The 21,297-nt window shown below is 31.7% G+C and overlaps 1 protein-coding gene across 5 annotated transcripts in view; it reads right to left on the bottom strand.

Moving 5' to 3' along the window:
* The window catches only part of LOC108910496 (kinase D-interacting substrate of 220 kDa B), a 69,144-nt gene that overhangs the window by 29,362 nt on the left and 18,485 nt on the right, over positions 1–21,297 (bottom strand). Inside the window, exon 1 of one of the 5 annotated variants that reach the window (XM_018715106.2) lies at positions 13,590–13,868. The exons of 3 other annotated variants lie outside the window; for them this stretch is intronic. In XM_018715106.2, the coding sequence (XP_018570622.1) occupies positions 13,590–13,646 (57 nt within the window). In that variant the 5' untranslated portion in view covers positions 13,647–13,868. Of the gene's footprint in view, positions 1–3,143; positions 3,211–13,589; positions 13,869–21,297 lie in introns of those variants that run through there. One more of the 5 variants, XM_018715109.2, reaches the window with a different exon arrangement.

The raw sequence follows: 21,297 nt of genomic DNA, 5'->3' as shown, positions 1-21,297 counted from the left end.
TTTCTCAAATCATGTATAGACTACAAGCCCATCAAAAATTTTCAAGGGGTCTTTTGACCCAGCATGAATTACTTATAAATCATCAATACTACCACATATAACAATAACTTTAGAAACTATGCCATCAATTCTTGTTGGTACAGGTGAGTACACAGATAAGCTAAACCTGTCCACCAATGGGGGTGGTTTTCGGCAAAACATTTTTGTATGGCATTTTAAAGTATATAGGTTATACAAAAAAAATTAACCTCGACCTAATGCCACATAAAAATAGCAATACCAGAAGCCAGGAAAATTTTTGATTTTCTGAAAATTTTGGCCCGGGTTTTGGTGATTTATTACAATACGGCATTTATACTGCAATTTTCGGATCGATACATAGATAAATTTTTAAGCGACGCCATACGTACTTGCTGCTCCAGGGGTTAGGAATACAGGGTGCAACCCTCTATTTGTAAGTAGCGTATGGGGGGTGATTTGGACCAACATCAATTTCAGTAATTTTAATTCTATTTTATAAAATAATGACATTTTTGTCCATGCCGCACATTTTTCATGAAACGTGCTTACTATAGGAAAATTAATTTTCCTCTGAAAAGTAGGATTTCACGTTGAAAAATTTTTGTACGACATTAATATATTTTTATTAATACTGACAACAAAAATCAACAAAAACAAAATGCCGTACAAAAAAAATGGTTCTAAATGGCTTGAAATATATTTTTGCAAATAAGTATTACTTGCAAGAATTGATTTTATTTTTACTACTATTTTCTCCTTAATACAAATTATTTACTACTGTACGGCCTTTCTATAATAAGACTTACAATATCATATAGAAATATTTTTCAGTAATGCCGTACATATTTATCGATACAGGAGTGAGAAACCTCGGATGCAAACCCCTATATTCTGACCCTTATGGTTTCCGATCATTGAAAAATGATCGGCATTGTTGTTAAAACATTATTTAAGTGTAAAATAATTTTTAAGTAATATGTCGTTAAAAAACCTTAGGACGATATAAAAATTATTAATTTTATAAATTTGAAAAGCTTATATGTATATTTTTTTTTCACAAGTACCTACATAAGTAAAATTTTTTCAAAATCCAATAAATTATTATTAAAAAATCAATAAAAAATCTGCATTCGAATATTTTTTAAATAATTTTGAATTATTTTTCTTTTAAAATTAAAATTACCGCTTCGAGATTCTACCTGGCCATCGGAACATCTTCTTTCTCTGTCTTTTTTTTCTTTTCGGCATGTACATTTTTATGTGGTTTTATTCATGTTTATAACCGACAATCTTAAAGTTGTTTTTGTAATAAATGCACTTTTAAATTGCAATGGCTTCATCACAATTTTTGCATAAATAAATTGTTCAAACAATTGTAACAGAAGTTGCAAATATGCAAATGCGAGGGTACTATTACTTCAAAACATATATTATATCACTGTTTTAAATTAAGTATTTATATAGGAATTCTCATGAATATTGAGTTAAAATTAATTGTTTACTATTATATTTATTTAAAAATAATTCTTTCTTGCACGTCATTAAATTTCTAAATTTCTCAAAATATCTTCTCGATTCTCTATACACAATTTTTTTTTAACTTAAAGACAATGCCATCATAATTTCTACGGTATAAATTAAATTTCTCTTGAAATATTAGGATAAAACTCATTTTGGACTTATACAGTTTCGGAGAATTGTTCCAACAAATATGTATGGCATTGCAATTTTCATTCTTTATGTTACATTTCTGATGAAAATTTGTAAATGCCATATTGTTATTAATGACTTAAAAATGTAGAAAAAATTTAATGAAAAATATCAGCTACGTAAAATCCACTAGTTAAAAACGTACAGCATTGTTTTTTTTTATTTTCTTATGAAAAGTCAATTACAGCCATAATATTTTGTAAATAACATTTTCAGTTTATAACAAGGAATTTTCAAAATATTGTAAATTTTCATAATATATTTATTTGTTTTTTAATTTGAATTTTTAATTTGTACGATTTATTATGACCGGCCATGATTTAGTACGACAGTTTTTGGTTATATTTTTCCAAAATATAAGTAATTGTTTATAAACTTTTGCATTAACCATAATTTTCAGACGGCAAAGTTGCTAAGAATTATTTGGAGAGTTAAATAATCATGTGGAATCGATAACGTACATTTTCCAATGACTTGAAACAATGTGGGCTAAAATAGAGGGTTGTGCCCTGCATTTGTAACCCCTGTATTAGCAGATACGTACGGCGTCACTAAAAAATTTATTTACGTATCAATAGTAAATCTCCAAAAACCGGGCCAAAATTTTCCTGGCATCCGGTATTGCTATTTTTGTACGGCATTAGGTCGAGGATCATTTTTTTTTGTATAACCTATACTGTACTTTAGAAATGCAGTACAAAAATGTTTTGCCGAAAACCACCCCCTCTTAGTGGACAGGTTTAGCTTACCTGTGTACTCACTTGTACCAACAAGAATTAACGACATGGTAGTATTGATTTATAAGTAATTCATCGGTCAAATGACCCCTTGAAAATTTCCGATGGGCTTGTAGTCTAGTACTTACCACAAAGATTGTCCAAAAATGAGTGAGCTATACTTTAAGGGTATGCTTAGATGAAAATAAACCAATTTACTTATATCAAGTTAAAAAATGTATTCTGTTCCGTTTATCTTTAAAGTAACTGTTCATTATTTTTTTAATTTTTCAATAAAATTCGTTATAAGGTTTTTGTTGTACGGGCTCATTCTTTTGAAGACTGCCTATATAAAAAATTGTATTGTATAGCAATAGCACACTCTGACAAACTGCACAAGGAATAACTAAAGCTTTATATATTACTAGATTAGTTTAAAAAACAACAAATCACTCATAAAAAAATTAAAAAACAAATCTACTTAAGTTAGAAAAGTAGGAGCAAATAAAAAATTCTACCAAAAGAATTATTATATTACAAAACCTATTCAGTTTTTGCAAACTTTTTCCTTTAAAGAGAGGGAGACAAAAGTCCCGATCAGCCTTACAACGTAAATTTTAGTTCCACATAAAAAAAAACAGCGAGCATTCGAGCAAGTTAAATAGAACCAAGAGGGGTTAGTCGAACACAACTAACATTGTGAGAGTGGCGCCTTATTCCCAAACCGAAGGTAAACTTGCTAGTCAAAGTTTGTTCACCTTCCGGGCTGGTCAAAGTAAATGACGGCAGGTGAAGGTGGGTCAGGGAGCCCTTCCAATTGGGCTCCGGGATGTGTAAATTCAAGAATGATGGTCTTCTGCGACCGTTGGAGGATTCCGGCTGGGCTGGTATGCTGTGGCGGGTTTTTCGAGACGGTGATTCTCGAGGGGAGTTTTGAGAGTCCATAGTGTATCATACCTTGATTAATCACTCTAATTAATTACATTTGCATTTATATGGCAACCCGTAAAACACGTTTGCGTTGGAAATAGTGTATGGTATCATAGTCACACGAACAGAGGGGTACTAAATAATACATACGGTAGTATAAATTCTAATAAAAGAGAATTGAAGTTATAAGGTCACTTGGCAAATCAATATGGGCATATTTGTTTAGGGGTCGGGTATTTGTCTTATTTTTGTAAATCCTATCATGGTCATTATATTGAGGAACGCCATCTGTACTTATATACTGGCATAACAAATTTTATTTAATTCGGATACAGCATTTTAGAATTATTTAGAAAATAATTGAGTTATAATGTACAAAAATTAATCAAAGAAACCTTTGTGCCCAAAACAATTTCACAATGAAAAACTCGTAAAAAACAAAAAACGGTCATCACTATACCGCTCACTTTAATTACAGTTAACTTTTAAAAATCAATCATCGAAAAATCAAACTCTTTTCATTATCAAAACTTAGATGGAAATTTGTTTTTTAATTAACTTCAATAGTTTAAAATTTAAAAAAAAATGTATTCCAAGTCTTGATAATGAAAAATGATTGATCTTTCGTTAATTATAACTGAGGTGCGTGATATAATATGTGAGTATAGCGAGTTCTTTGATTAGGCAAAAATAATTTAACAAAAATAACCCTCGACTAATCCTTTTGGCACAATTATTTAATAAATGTTTTCACAGGTGGCAAAATACAAAATAAACAGATAAAAAACTGAAACTATGTCACTAATAAATAACAAATCAATCTCGTTTTTTATCTTTTGCGTTTTATTAAGTTCATCTACATTGTTTTAGATTGTACATTCTTTATATAGGTATCTTTCATAACATTTTAAATTAATTAATTGTACTTCTATTTTAATTAATATTTACATATACAGGATGTTCAGAAATTAATGGGACATAGAGTAAGGGTAGATTCCTTACATCAAAATAGTCCTATATAACTAAACTTACCCATTTATGGTTAATAAAAAAAGTCACTGGGTGTTAAAGTTAAAATTTTGAATTCAAAATTCTTCAAATTTTTAGAAAGTTTTTAAGGAATTACTTTGAAAATTTGGATTCGGGATTTTGGGCCAAGGAAAACGAATTTAGACTTAACTGTGCTGTAGACGCTAGAGGTTACTACAAAATGTACTCTTGGTTGATAAAAATTGGTCATAACTTTTTTCTCAGGGCGTGTACGAAAGTTTTAATAGAAAAATATTATTCTCTTATCTATTTCACACAAATAAGATATACTTCTTTTATGTCGATAAATTTAACCGTTTTCGATTTACTTACTCTTTTTCCATTGGACGCAAGTTAATTTTCAAGATATGTATAAGATTTTATAGTATTAATGTAAATGGGGGCCATGTTGGGAATTTAGTGTAGCCAGCTGAATGTAATTAATTCATGTCATTTATGACAGTTAAGTCCGAATTCGTTTTCCTTGACCCAAATCCAAATTTTCAAAACAATTTTTTGAAAATTTCCTAAAAATTTTAGGAATTTTGAATTTAAAATTTTAACTTTAAACCCTGTAACTTTTTTATTGTCCACAAATGGACTATGGTAACTTTAGCATATCGCACTATTTTGATGTAAGGAATCTATCCTTGCTCTGTGTCCCATTAATTTGGGGACACCCTGTATATTTTTTTTATACATTTTATCATATGTTAAACCTAAATGGGTTTAAGCCCGTAGGAAATAAATAAATAAATAAATAAATGATTTATTTGGAAAAGCTTTGGATATGGATAGGTTTAGCGATTTGGTCATATTTTATTTATTTATTATTATTTGTTTAAACAGAATTAAAACAAAAATTACGAAGCTACAAAAACACAAAAGATATAATATATAAATTATAATATTTTAAAAATATCATCTAAAAAGTGGTTTTTAAATTGCATTTACTATGCAAAAACTGAATATAAAATAGTGTCAATTAACGGTTAACATAGATTGGAATTAAAAACATTATAAAAGACAAATTACTCGTATCGATTATCCATGAAAAATTTTCTATAAAAAAAATACAATAAAAAGATTAGCCTGTGTTCCACTAAACTTAACAAATCATTAAAGTTAAGAGGATTTTTATAAACAATTCTCAATGAAATTTGTTCAATTTGGTCAATATATTTGATATGTACAAGTTTCCTATGTTCCTAAAGTTTGAAATAAAATTCATAAAACTTTTATTATGTATTTGTTTTTTGTTTTGAACATGCCGGAATAACTTTTTTTGTTTCGCACTTTTTGATGTACCGCACACTTAGGTGGCGCCAGTCGCGTCCCGATTATTAAGTCACGTTGATTTTTTTAAAATAGAGAAATTACATTTCAAAGCCATTTGATGCTTGAATTTTGAGTTTTCCGAAGCACTAAAAAAACTATTGAAATATCAAACACCATAAATTCTTTACAAGATTCTGCTTAAAAATAATATTCCTATAGTTTAATAAAGAAATATTATTTTTAAATAACAAGGTCTAAGAAGTGACACCTCGTTGAGCCATATCGAAAGTTTCAATTTTCAAAAAATATATATAACCCATGAATCTGTGATAGTTTGTTAGTACGGAATATTTTGACACCCTGTATGTCCAAAGTGTACACTATCGGTAATACAAGGGAGTATGGATATGGAAATTTTATTTTGTTCTAGAATCTGTTGCTATTAGAAACGTGAAACGTAAAACATGAGAACCTAACAAATGACTATTTAATGTTTTTTTTTAGAGATGTGTTATACTCGTATTTGTTACTAAATATAGAAATATTATTCATATTTAAAAAATTACCAAGTTATTGAATGTCTATTAGTAATGAGAAACTTAGCTACAATTGTTTTAAAATGTGATTTCCCAGGAATTTAATATTATCATTACATTTCCATAAAATCTATTTCTGTATGTTGTAAGACACACGAACAATTAATAAATATTGTTTTCATATATCGGTGTTGCAAGTTTTAATCTCTTTAATTCCCATATTTATTTGTAGCTTAGCATTATTATATTAATAGAAAATATTTAAACGCAAGTGGTTCTTTTTACATCATTATTTTTGTTAAAACAAAACAAAATACTTAAAATCGATAGTGTGCTCAAAAGATTTCTATTAAATCAGCTTAATCAAAGAATCTAGATTGGGATAAACGTATCAGGTTAATACACTTATTTTCGATTTAAACACTTGGCAGATAATATTAATAAAACATAATCAATAATTACTGACAAATTGATTGACTTTTAACAAGGCGATTTATTTTGAATGGACTACAAGTAAATTCAAGTAAAGTGCAAAAATTGGTACAGTAACAAGATATATTAAATAAAAATTACATGTATACTCACCAACAATTAATAATACAGAACTATTTTGAAATTTGCCACAAAATTGAAATTAAATATCTAGTACAAATTGTGGAATAACTTTATGTGTAGGGGTGAATATAATGTACATAACAAATAAAAAAACATATGGATATGTGACTGTTCGATGCTTTACAGAAATAACCACAAGATATAAACATTTCCCAAGTACTTCAGCTAATGGAAGTCCACATTCAAACTGAGACTGTTGCTATATACAATATCCACCACTTTTAAAATGATTATTTGAGTTTCCAGAATTATGATTTTATGTATGTATTACTGTAATAAACTTAGGAAATATATTTTTGAAGGGAACGGGAACAGGAAGCTTGTAGATTTGTCAGAAAAGGATAGGGAGTTAAAATTAGAAATTATAAAAACAATGGCCTGTATGCTGGTCAACGATTTTACATACATATTTTTAAACGTGTAAGTTTGATCTAAATCACGGTGGGAACTGAATATCAGTAATTTAAAACTCATTTTCTACAATCTGTTGTTAGAGATATAAGACAAATTTATTTCCAAAAACAACACATAAGAAACAACAACAAAATTTTAAAATGTGTATTCTTAAAAAAGGCTAATTTCAAAAGTATTTACTAACCGATCCTTATCATCACGATAACATTCATTTAAGGGGATTTATTAATAAAATGTGTGCATAAAAGACATAGACGTAGCAACGATTCGCGAGCCAAATTATGCTTGTCACTGGTCTTCATTAAAAAAAAAATGTTTCGGAATAATTACAAAAATTAAGGTTATTGCTACTTTAAATTATAAATTAAATGGTGACTTGAATATAATTGATTTGTCACATCAGACAATTTTCTGGCGTTCAGTTTTACTTCATTGCATTATTCCAAAGTAAAAAAAAATTAAAAAATTGTGAAAAATATTACTTTTGTAGTCAACTCGGTAGTCAATGCAATATTATACAAACAAAAAATCTATCCACGACAACGAAAAATAATTGTTTTTCGAAACAGTCAGCAACAGTCGACATTTTCGTTAAATTTTCAGTTGACAAAGTGAGTGTTTTTCGTCACCTAGCTGCAAAATACTTTTATGTTCTAGAACGCCAAAGGCTCGTATGTGGCGCCCTCTACAAAATGCGAAAAAACGGTGGGCAAATTTATAATCCTCATCCCGAAAAACCCCCATATACGAAATTTCGTCAAAATATTATGAGTGTGGCAAAAGGTATTGCAAAAAAACTACAAATAAAATTTAACTTTAACACCCTGTAACTCCGTTAATAATCAGTTTTGGAAAAAATGTTATAGAAAGAGGTAGCATTTATTTTCGGTCTAGAATTATCCCCTGAATTTTTTGCTCATCATTTCCGGACACCCTGTATAATTCTGATATTACTTTTACAAACAACTAATTCTTATCGTTTATTAGGTTGCTATCGTTATGATAGTCACCATGCCTAAACCGGCTTAATTCAAACACGGTTCAAACGATTTCACATATAAATTAAATTGTTGTATATAACACAATAATTGTCTTATTTTATTGCAGTTATCGAAATAATATTGTTTGCATCTCGAAGCGAAATGCTTTTGCGTTCTCGAATGGATATTTTTCCGAGCAAAATAACTTCCATTCATAAACACAAATGTACCATTTCGCGTTCTAGATACAAAAATAACTATTTAATGACAGTTTTCGAAAAATATTATTATGTAAGTTTATAAGATTTACTTTTATAGTCCGTTTGGTTTGTCGATGCAATATTATACCGAAAATAACATTTTATACTAATAAAAAATTCATCCATGACAATGAAAAAGAATTGTTATATATAAATTTGATGTAAAAACAAGGTTAGTTAGGAGAGTTTGACTCCGTATTTTCAGTAACAGTAAGTGAAGACGAATTGTTGCTTTTATATTTGATTATTTAAATAAATCGACAGAGGCCGAAAAGTTACTGTTGGTGACATTTTCTTGATAACTCGGAAATAACTACACAGGAATACTTTAAATGATGAGTACAATAACAGGCTGTGTAGTTATTTCCGGGTTATCAAGGTTTGACACGGGCCGAACCTCTACCAACTGGACTAAATATTTAAAGGATAAAACTGATTGCATTATCACTGAAAATTATAATAAAAAACATAGCTACATCTTTCCTTAGAAATTAATACACACAATTCTTAGTTTTAGCCTTTTATTGAGATATTCTAAATACCCTGAACGTTCAATATATCACAAATACACTATAATAAAAAAATCAACACAAATGTCAAAAAATGTTCTAAAAATTATTTAATCAAAGTGCTGTGACACATTGCCACGCTGTCCTTTATGAAGTCACTGTAGCTTATCTACCTGTACGCCACTGATAAAAGGTAATATCACTGTCGTATTTACTGGCACTAATAGCCTCGTTAATAGCATTTCATTCGAAATATATTAGCAATTTAATTAATGTTTCAAATATCTTCTAAGTTAAACAAAGCATCATATTGCAACTGATTACACGATTATTTTATAACTGTACTCAAGGAGTGGTAAATAAAAATTTCCACGGTAGATAAAAGTGGTTAAATAGTACGACAAAAAATGTAAAAGATCGACTTGCAGTGCTATTATAACCGTGACATCATAACACAGTGAATTAAACAGTACAATAAATATGTCACAATGGCAAATTATTTTTTAATAGCATTTCTAAGCATTTGGTTTCAATCATGGTTTTAAATAATACTCGTATAGTAAATGTTCTATTATGAAACACCTTCAAATAATTTGAAAAAATGTATTAGAGGCTTCTGTGTTATACCAAAAGTGGTACATGATGGTATACATACAGGACGTTCCTTTTAAGACGAACTATTCCGTAGCATATTATCAATATCACTAATACAAAAAAGTTGCACTAAATCGATTTCTTCACAATTCAAAATTATTTCCATTACACAACGCGTTCTACTTTTGCTGATCCGGATCTACGTTTTTTTCAAAAAGAATAGCCTGCGTATTTACTGCATTTCGGAAAGTCTGCTTTTCGATGTTATTTAACGTTTTTCTTTAATTGCATTTTCAGTATCTTCAAGCATGAAAACACCTTTCTAATGCATTAATTACTTAATACATTTCAAATACAAAAATAGTAATTATAAGCATTAGAAATTTCAAGTTTTCGATCATGGATAACTTGATTTTTTTAAATGAAACCCTGTTAAATTTGACAGAAACATATATTCGGCTCTATTGCTTTCAGTTTGCGAGGTAATCAAGGTTTTTCATATTTTTTGTTGTTCCAGTATTAAAAAATGAAACCAAAATGGTAAAAATAAAAACAGTTTAAATCAACATTTTCCACATACATGAATTATAACCGATAAAATTTATTCTTCGCCTGCAAAATATGCACAATCGAAAAAAATAAGCTTTCATACAGAAACGAAATTATTCATTGTGTTATTATTGTAGGTCTTTTCAATGTTTTTACAATCATTTTGTATGTTTGCACATTCTTGTAACTGTTTTTCTAATATTTAGATATATTTTACGTTAAATAATTCTTAAACGCCATTTTCGCAGTCCATTAAAGTTTCAAAATTCAATTATGCAGCCTTAATATTTTAACGTGGAAATAAAAAACAAGTAATAAAAAGAATATATGAAAAATCGAACATTTCTTGCAAACTATAAAACATAAACCTCGACATGTAAAATCGAAAGAAATTTAAATTTTGCAGCAATTTGTGTCAAATTATACATATAAGGTTACCTATACAGGGTGTCACATAATTAGCTGCCAACCCTGAACAGGCCGATTCTATGATCAAAACTAAGTAAAAAAGTTCATATGAACATGGGTCCGGAAATGCTTCCTAAGAGCACAGGGACCCATTGAAGAGGGAGGAATGGAAATCATTTTTTTGCAATATCTCTCAATCGCGTTGTGATAAATGAATGAAATTTGGTATACACAGCTAAATTTTGATGAGCAATTTGATGGACTAATCCATTTATTTCCACAAGGTCCATGGGGTGGGTACGGGGGGCCCATGGTACTTTGCGTGTGTAACTTTTTCATCTTTGACTGTTTAACAAATTGAACAGCAAATTCCGTTTTCCCGAACTGTTTTACGTTAAAAAGGTACTCTTGTTTAAAATCGTTATCTTTAACGGTTTCTGAGAAAATCGCTCTTGAATTAATCCAACTTTGGTCAATTTGATAGTAATTTAAACAAAAAATAATAATAATAATTTTCCTTTCCTCTCTTTTCCATTTAAATGATTAATTTTTATTTAATTTAATTTTTTTTATTATTTTTTTATTAAAATTAGATTAAATTTAAACAAATAAATTTTTTTTGTTTAAATTACTATGAAATTGTAGAATATCACGACCATTTGGCATGCCCAATGATGTAAGCCCTACAGCGTAACCTATATTACAAATTTGAGGTAAATATCTCAAAAACTGTGGGAGCTATAGAGAAAAAACTAAAAAAAATTTAAAATTTCAACGCCCTGTAGATCGGTAACGAAGCGTTTGCGGACCTATGCTTATATGAACTTTTAGTCAAGAAATAAGCCAAAGAATCACCCCCTTCCTGATGTACATGATATTTAGGATCACTCTGTATAAAAAAACAAAATATCCATGATTGAAAACTTCTAAAGTTAGTAATTATTATTTTTTTGTCACAGAAGATAGTTGATATTTTCGAGTATGCTTTAAAAAAAAGTCAGACGACACAGAAACTCAAAAAATTCAGGTAACGTCTAGAAAAAATAGGTCATCCTGTATAATTGACCAATAGATAGAAAGGGGACATTATGCGTTTATAAAACTCATTGACCGGACTTAACACTCTGTAGGTAATTACTTCTTGTGGGTTGCCTTGAAATCTATGGTTTATTTATCTCCAGTTGACATCGCGGATAAATTGTAAATGCAACAATTCCGTTGAAAAATAAATTCTAAATAATCCAGAGCCTTCATTTCATTTTTTTGCATCGAATTAATTTAATTACATTGAAGAAAATGGCGGCCATTTTGAACACTCGTTATAATATTTTTATTTTCATTTTTTATTTTCATATGTTATTATTTCAATTATTACATAATTTTTTATGATTAAACTGCCCTTTCGAGTGTTTACCTAAAAAAAATCATTAGAATCAAAATAGTTTCCAATTGAAGACTGCTATTTAAAAAATAATAATGTGTTGTCATTGCAAAGCAGCAAAACTTAGCCGACACTTGTACTTTTATTCTTTTAAGACTTTAATCTTCTCAAAGCTATGTTGGAAAGCATATAGAAACCATTTGAGTGTAGAAATTCTCATCCCAAAAATAGTTCTTTTACACACGTGCGAAAAGTGTTTGAAGTTATGACAAAAAAAATATTTGTTTAAAATTTTTTTTTTTAAATTTTTTCGTTGGATTCACTTCAGAAAATTTACCTCGGTAATCCCCAAGTATTTTCGACACGATTCTCCTACTTCAATTCGTGATTATGCTGACCGAATTTTAATTAAATTTAAAAAAGTTGATACCCCTAACCGAATATTGACCTCGATCTACACCCTTTTCAGAGATTATTGCTGCGATACTTCTGAATTCATAAAACGCTTTTTCCGAATTTACAGAACACTAAAACAAAGTTTTTTTCAAACCACCTTTTTTCAGTAGAAAAAAAGTTTGAATAAAAAAAATTCTTTTTCGAAAAAATTTTTCAATTTTTTTTTTTTCATAATTTCAAACGCTTTCTGCAATAAGAATGTCAAAAAAAATCAGGAAAAGAATGTTTTTTTTCATTTTTTTACGGATTATGAGCATTTAAAGGCAAAAAAACGTGATCCTTTAATTTTTTAAAAAATTCAATCGAATGAAACAAAAAACCGGCTTGATGGATCGAATTGAAACTCTGTAGGGCTTTTAGGGGTACAATGACCTGTAAAAGGCACACTTAACATTAGTCATTTTTCCAATATTGGCACGTGATTTTCTAAAAGACCCCTAAAAGTCCTATTTTTTACGATTTTTCAGTCATGTTAAGGATAAAAAAAAATTCTAAAAAACCATGCCAGGACCTTGTAGAGAATTCATTCAAGTTTCTGAAACCCACCGTCGATTTTCTGTGCAACCATTGGTTTCTGAGATATCGATGAACAATGAGAAAATTATCCATTTTCATTGAAAGTCCGATAGCTCAGCGAGAAATGGTCGTATCGAGACCAAAAAAAACTTGAAAATTTTTCTTGCAAGATCCAAAAATTAGAAACTTCAAGCTTCAAATTGCTTTTTTTTTTACTCCAATACGACCATTTTTATCAAAGATACAGCCATTTGAAAAATCGCCGAAAATTTAGATTTTTTTTTGACCCCTTCATTTTTTCCATTAGTGTATATTTTGTAAAAGAACATTTTGTTGGAATATACAAAGTGTGTGAGAAATTATATAGGCATAGAATAGTAACATTAACGTTTGCGAGTAGCATATTTAACAGTACAGAAAAATGTACAATAAAATATCAAACCTAACCTAAAAAATAAAACTTAGAACAAACACTGTTTTATAAAGGTCCTATAATTTAATGCTTAGAAAATACCACAGCTCGTCTGAGTGTATGTAAATATAGATTCTGCAATGTGATAATTCTAAATTAATTAGAGCTGACAGCTGATGGAGATACAGGGGGCTTGCAAAATTTACCATCCAGTAGAACACGATTGGATGTACAAATAAATCAACTCGTTTAAAATTCGAAATTCTTATAACTACCTGTTGGTGGTGGTGATGGTGGTGGTGCCCAGAGAACAACTTGGCCGGCTTGAACATCTCGGCCCTCAAGAATAATACAGAGTCGTACCATTAAACTTGCCACTACCGTCGACCGACTGACTAAATTACCCGAGCAAGACCATTTAAAACACAGCACGTGTGATGTGTACTGTGTACACAGACCGGCAATTAAAACCGTGCCAGCCAATCCGCCAAAGTAAAACAATTGAGCGCCCAAGGAAAACAATTGAACGACGAACGGGCCGCGACCCCGCGCGGGGCTATTAGGCCGTCTTATAAATTACTTTTTGATTAAGGAAAGAATGCTCGCGCTAACAAATTATAACTGTTTGATATCTGATAACCAGTACCATCTATAAAAAGGTGGTGTTGACTGCATGAATTAAATTTTTTATGAGGTCGGCAAATAGTTGTGTTTGCTTTAAGGAGGCCCGTGTTGACAAACACGCCGTGAGTAAACCGAACGGCGATCCGCGGATAGTTATTGTTACTAGTTATATTTGCAGGCTCTAATTGAATTTTTTATTGTTCCCCGAACGAGCGCGTTGTGTGGCGAGCAATCAGTGATATCTGCGATTTATAGGCGGATTAGCGATTATCTCAAGAGTGTTTGTAACGAAAATTGCGCTTGCGCAAACCCAAAAATGAATTAGAAATTGATGTGATCCACGTGGAGAGATCTACAGGGTTTATGTAAAGGTCTCGTGTTAGATTTACCTGTAACTTCATTGTCTTCGAAAATATGGGAAAAGTGAAATATAACTAATTTTTATAAAAAAAACACAATCGAACGTCGCATTCCAGAAATATCGATACCAACTCGGTTTCTTCTTGAGCAACACTGTATATATTTATAAAGAGCTTCCCGAAAATAACGGGTAAATTCTGTAAAATCGTTGAGGAAAAAAAAGTTTTCCAAAATTGGCTGATACATATAACGGAGATATTTACAAATTGTTTGTACTTAAATGTTGAACAAAGGTGGCAAAAACTAAACCTACTGAAAGAAGTCCGTATTTTATTTAATACCACCCAAAACGTCCTCCAATATCGCAATCAAAGGTAAGTCGAATTGAGAACATAGTACCATGCACACAATGCAAATCAAAAATGAATTCTTATTGAGATAAGCGACATGACTCCCATCGCGCGTATACTCTTTTTGACAGAAAGCCGCATGGCTCTTCTCTCTCTCTCTCTCTCTCTCTGAGAGAAACAAAGCAAGTTTACAAGTGGCATCTTCCACTCGAAACAAAGAAGAAAGCGGTTGCAAAATTGAAAGGCGAGCGTAAAATAAGAAAAACGGACGTAAAGTAAAAGTTGTCAATAAGCAAAAAAATCAAGAACAATAAAAGAAAAATACAAGCGCAAAGGAAAAAAAGAATAACCAAGCGGGTAGAAATTAAAAAAAACTGGCGTAAAGTAAAAAAAAACGCGCGTAGTATAAAAACAAGCAGGTGTCTAATAAAAGGAACTGGAATTTGGATTAAGCGCCCCAAAAAACGCCCCCACAATGATTTTCGGGTTGTTTTTGTCAATCTTGTCAGGAAAATTCTCGGAGATGACATCCACGTCCAGGTTCGGGCGCACCAGGTGTCCGGGGGGTGTTCGACGATGGCATATTTGAATTCGGCGACCCAAAAAACCCTCGGGCGCCGAGTTTCTCTCCTTCCCCGCGTGATTTGTGGGACAGTCCCACGGAGATGACGTTCATCGGCGTTCCTGAGCTCCAGGTGTTCGGGGGGTCAATTTGAACACCATAATCGTGATCAGCGACCTCGAAAACCCCCGAGTACCCGATTTGGGCCAGTTCTGACTCTTATTTACAAAGTTATTAAATCTTCCAAAAGCCGTATCAAAAAATGCATTTTTTGTATGCATTTTTGGCTGCAGCAATGCAATTTCCGGTTTGTCAGAAACACAAAGTAGCCACATTTTTTACAAAAAATTTTTGGAAGAGAATGCAAAAAACGCATTCCGATCCGTCTTTAAGGAAAAAATTCTGAACTTTTGTGCTTCATTGCCTCGCCTAATGGGCGGATCCAGATATCAACTGAATTACGTGTTAGTGGTTGCTGGACACCTTCGTACCTCGTGTTAATAAACCGCCGCGCCGTTGTCACATTGCTCTATATGAATTTTATCGAATTTTAAATTAATTACAACGTTAATTATTTTTTATAATTAAGCGTAAAGAAGTTAAAAAGGTGATAAACATTGTATTTTATGGTATTCTATGAACGCAGTTACGTTAATATTCCTTAATTAATCGAACTTTTGTACATCAAGTTGGAGATTTTGAAATTTTTTTTCTCGGAAATGGTTGAGTTTAGGACCCATGTCATAAAAGGTTGTTTTGTTTATTTTAATGTAGTCTATCGTCTGTTAAAATTAAGGAAGTGAAATTTCTAACACCCTGTCTACAAGAGGGTGTATAATAAAACAAGCAGGACTAAAAATGGCAGACGTAATGTAAAAAAATAAGCGGGCAAAAAACGCGAGTAAAAATTAAAACTAAAAGAGCAGGTGTAAACTAAAAACACGGGCGAAATGTAAAGAAGTGTAAATAAAAAGGACAATAGAAGTATACAAAAGAGAAGAATCATACGACTTTTCGTAAAAAAGACGCGATGGGACTCTCACTTTCAATGTCGCTTATATCGATAAGTATTAATTTTTGGGTCTTGGGCCTGTGACAACTTTTGATCAGCATACTCAAACTATAACATATTTCATTTGTCAGACAAATTGATGGGTTGATCGACATTCAAAAAATTAAAGTCTGAGCTGGAATAATGTAGAATCGAATTATTGAAATATACTTCTTTGACGGAATGCTAGGTGGTGAACATTGGATTTCCTGCAATTTGAACTAATTCTTTAGCGGTATTGTTTCCTAATGCAGATGATCCCGATCCACTGGATCCCAGAATGACAGCAAAACGACGCGCCTAACAGATAATTTGGTAGACGGGATGACGGGAATCTAGTGAATAACCAGCAAGATGGCTGAATTTAACCCAGTTGGATTATTTTCTATGGGGTTATTAAACGAAAATTTATTTAATAGACCTGAAAATATTGAGCCCTTAAAGGGAATAATTCGACAAGAAATCCGCTCAATCAGCCCGGAAAGCCAAACTAAAATTGTTTCTACCACGCTGTTATCAACTAATTATGATTTTTTTTATTGTATTCAGTATTAAAAAAAGCTATAAATCAAGGCATTACATTGAACCATGGGGTTGAATTTAAAAGTAAAAATCGACGTGTTTAAGCATTTTTATTAAATATTTTCCTCAACGATTTTGTGCATGTGCAATAAGCTTCGAGCTTGTGAAAAATTGTCAAAGTAAAAAGAATAGTATTAGTAGCACTAGTACAAGCATACATTTTTTGTCGTCTTTTCACCTGAATATGCTTATTTTTTTATAAAATAATTTATGCGTACTCAAAGATATGAGTATATTTGACTAGTGTACAGAATAAAAAAATACAATTTTTTCATAACAAATATAAATGTCTAAATTTTGTGTCCCAATATGTGTATGTGTATTCATTATAATCCTTTAATACATCTAATACATCAACATCTACATGTTTTTTATTTGTATTTATCATGAAAAAGTAAATCACCTCGTATTTTGGGAACCACAGTTAACTTATTTAATTATAAAACTACAAGCCAATAACTGATTATGACAGTATTATTATTATTATGACTTGTTTATAATACATACAGGGTGATTCATTAACAATGGGAAAGTCGAAAGCTGAAGATACTACACGTGAAATGGTGACCATTGGCGCAAACATGCCTTATCCAAAAGTTAATAGTTTCGGAAATACAGGGTGTTGAAAGTTAAAATTTTAAATCGTTTTTTGCGATTATTCTGAAAATATGTAGGTTAGGAACTTGAAAATTTGTGAAACTATATTTTTTTAGGCGACGAATAAGATGCGTGTTGTAATTTCAGCATTGCTCATAGAGGGCGCCACTTACGACCAATTTTACCGAAAATTTAGTTAATAACTTTTTACCCTGTATGTCTAACATGAAACTTGATTCAAAACCTGAAAGAGCAATCATTTTTCCATTAATTATGTATTCTTGTTTCATTTCGGTATCTCGATCCGTTTTCGAGAAAAATCGATTTAACGAACACTATGTTTTGATAATACGAGAAATTAAAAGCGAAACAAACCAAGTGTTTCTTCGTGTTATTACAACAATTAACAATAAAACAAATGAAATTCGTAATAATGATTTAAAGTCAGTGTTCGAAGAATCCACCGTTGACATTTACACACTTTACACAACGTTTTCTGAGAGATCTTCGAGTTTGAAACAACATATTGGGATTGCGTTTGACTTCGTTGGCAGCGATTTGTATTCTTTGCCACAACTCTTCACACGAGCCAATAGATTCTTTGTAAACTATATCTTTCATTCGAGACCAAATAGAAAAATCAAGAGGATTGAAGTCCGGACTTCTGGATGGCCAAGCAAAAATGCTTACATGGCCAATCCAGCGATTTGGAAAAACTGCATCTAAATATGCACGCACTGGCCAAGAAAAATGCGGTGGAGCTCCGTCGTGCATGAACCACATGTCTCTTCTTAAATAAAGTGGAACTTCTTCAAGCCGTGGAAGCATTTTTACTTGGCCACCCAGAAGTCCGGACTTCAATCCTCTTCATTTTTCTATTTGGAAGAATCTATTGGTTCGTGTGAAGAGTTGTGGCAAAGAATACAAATCGCTGCCAACGAAGTCAAACGCAATCCCAATATGTTGTTTCAAACTCGAAGATCTCTCAGAAAACGTTGTGTAAAGTGTGTAAATGTCAACGGTGGATTCTTCGAACACTGACTTTAAATCATTATTACGAATTTCATTTGTTTTATTGTTAATTGTTGTAATAACACGAAGAAACACTTGGTTTGTTTCGCTTTTAATTTCTCGTATTATCAAAACATAGTGTTCGTTAAATCGATTTTTCTCGAAAACGGATCGAGATACCGAAATGAAACAAGAATACACAATTAATGGAAAAATGATTGCTCTTTCAGGTTTTGAATCAAGTTTCATGTTAGACATACAGGGTAAAAAGTTATTAACTAAATTTTCGGTAAAATTGGTCGTAAGTGGCGCCCTCTACCGAGCAATGCTGAAATTACAACACGCATCTTATTCATCACCCAAAAAAATATAGTTTCACAAATTTTCAAGTTCCTAACCTACATAATTTCAGGTTAATCGCAAAAAAACGATTAAAAATTTTAACTTTCAACACCCTGTATTTCCGAAACTATCAACTTTCGGATAAGGCATGTTTGCGCCAATAGTAACCATTTCACGTGTAGTATCTTCAGCTTTCGATTTTCCAATTGTTAATGAATCACCCTGTATAAGGCAAGTTCGTAATTGACATCTATTGTAGATGCTCTAGATATATCTCTTTGTCTTTTCATCTGTTACAATTAGAAAAGAACAAAACACATCTAGAACATCTATCTCTAGATATTGATGATGATTCAAGGAAACGTGACGATAAACGATAAGAGGTAAAAATAAAATATTCTTCTCCTGAATATATTGTCAAGATTTAAACTGTCTTATACTCTTGAGAAAACTTGTGTTACTAGAACAATGAAGACATTGTTTCTAACCTGCTTAGATTTTCTAAAACTCTCGACAAAAAACTGTTATAAATTAACCAAAAATTACGCATTCAAATGCTACCCAACAACAGTATTCACGTTATTCATGTGAGTTGTCATTCTTCGTCGTCGTCTTCTGCGTCCCTTTAAAATATCTGTCTTATTTTATTGGCTCTCTCCTCTGTGGGCTCTCTCTATCTGTGTCCTCTTTATATTTCTACTCTTTGGCTGTGTTTAAAGTTTAACTCCGCAGTCAGTCCTGTGATCTTATTCAATCGTTTTCAGTGTCCTTGGATGAAAAAACGCTGATCAAGGCCGTAATAAGCAATTTTTTACTTGTTCACGAAATAGCATCAAAATAATAATCGTAATATACATATGATTTATAAATACTAAAATTATTAATATGAAGAATTAATTATAATTTTCACGATTTTTTTCTAATCACCTTAGGTAATTTCTACGCTATTTGTTAGTGGTAAAGTGTAAAGTGTTATATTTAAATAATAGAGTTTCAAAACCACTTCAAAGTAAATGTTACTTATGTGTATATTACTGTGGATACATATTTTTACTGACTAGAAACAGTATGATAATCTATACAGGGTGTTAAAAAATAGTGTAAAATATTTCAGGAGGTAATAGTATGAACCAAATTAAGCAGAAAAGTCTTAATAAACATGGGTCCGCAAAGTAACGGTTGCGGAGATATGCACCACTATTCATTTTTCAAACATTTTAGTTTATTAGGAATAAACCGACAAAGGAAGCTTTTAACAAACAAAAAACAAAGTTACAGAAGATGTTCAAAGTGCCCTCCGTCCATTTCCAAGCAGGCACGACATCTTCGTCTCAACGGTATTCGAACTCTTTCGAAAACACCCTCCTTGGTTTGGATTTCTTATCACTTTTGATTCATCGGTAGCTGCAGCTCTTCCAGGCTATTTACAGGAGTACCATATACTAATGTCTTCAAATATCCCCAAACAAAGAAATCTAGAGGGTTCAGATCAGGCGATCTTGGAGGCCATAAAACAGGTTCGGCCCTTCCTACCCATCTATGTGGAAAAGTTTGGTGTAAATGCTCTCTAACGGCCATGAAAAAATGAGCTGGAGCACCATCATGCTGGAACCACATTTGTTGCCTCTGATTCAAAGGAATGTCTTCCAAAAACTCATACAATGTGTTCTGCAGAAAGTTGAGGTAAGCAGCGCCTGTTAATCGGTTTGGTAAAACAACAGGACCTAGAAACCTGTCACCTACAATACCCATCCAAATGTTTAATGAAAAACGTGCCTGATGTCCAGATTCTATTAGAGCATGAAGATTTTCGTCGGCCCAAATATGCGTATTGTGAAAATTAAATACTCCATTTCTTGTGAACCCGGCCTCATCAGTAAAAAGAATGTTTGCAAGAAAACGAGGGTCTTCAGCATCATGACGTAGAAACCAGCGGCAAAAAACCAAACGTGTTTGATGATCATTTATTGGATTAATGCCTGTACTCGTTGCACGTGGTATGGATAAAGCAGTTGCTCGTGAAGGATTCTCCAAACAAGAGGACCACTAATTCCTACCTCGGCTGATATTCTCCGCACACTCGTACCTGGATTCTGCTCTACCAGTGCTAGAATTTCTTCTTCTGCTCTAGGAGTGGATACCGACCTTGGTCTTCCGGATAAATGGCACTGTTTGCTCAAGGAACCGGTATCACGCAATCTTTGGTGAATTCTTCCAAACATGCGTTGTGAAGGAATCTGGCGATTTGGATAAGCGTCAACATAAAGACGTCGCGCTTCGGTGGCGTTCCCATTAGCACGACCATACATGAAATGCATGTCTGTTAATTCTGCGTTAGAGTAACCAGCCATAGCGAAAGAAAACTTGTGCACTCAGAACGTTTATTTCACTAAACATCAACCAACTATTATAAGAAAATACACAACGTTTTTGCAAAATAAAAAAAGGGTCTAAAAAACATAAAACATTCCATATCTCCGCAACCGTTACTTTGCGGACCCATG

Source organism: Anoplophora glabripennis, unplaced genomic scaffold, assembly GCF_000390285.2.
Source record: "Anoplophora glabripennis isolate ALB-LARVAE unplaced genomic scaffold, Agla_2.0 scaffold376, whole genome shotgun sequence".
Taxonomy (NCBI): Eukaryota; Metazoa; Arthropoda; class Insecta; order Coleoptera; family Cerambycidae; genus Anoplophora; species Anoplophora glabripennis.
This window is presented reverse-complemented; position numbering and strand designations above follow the sequence as displayed.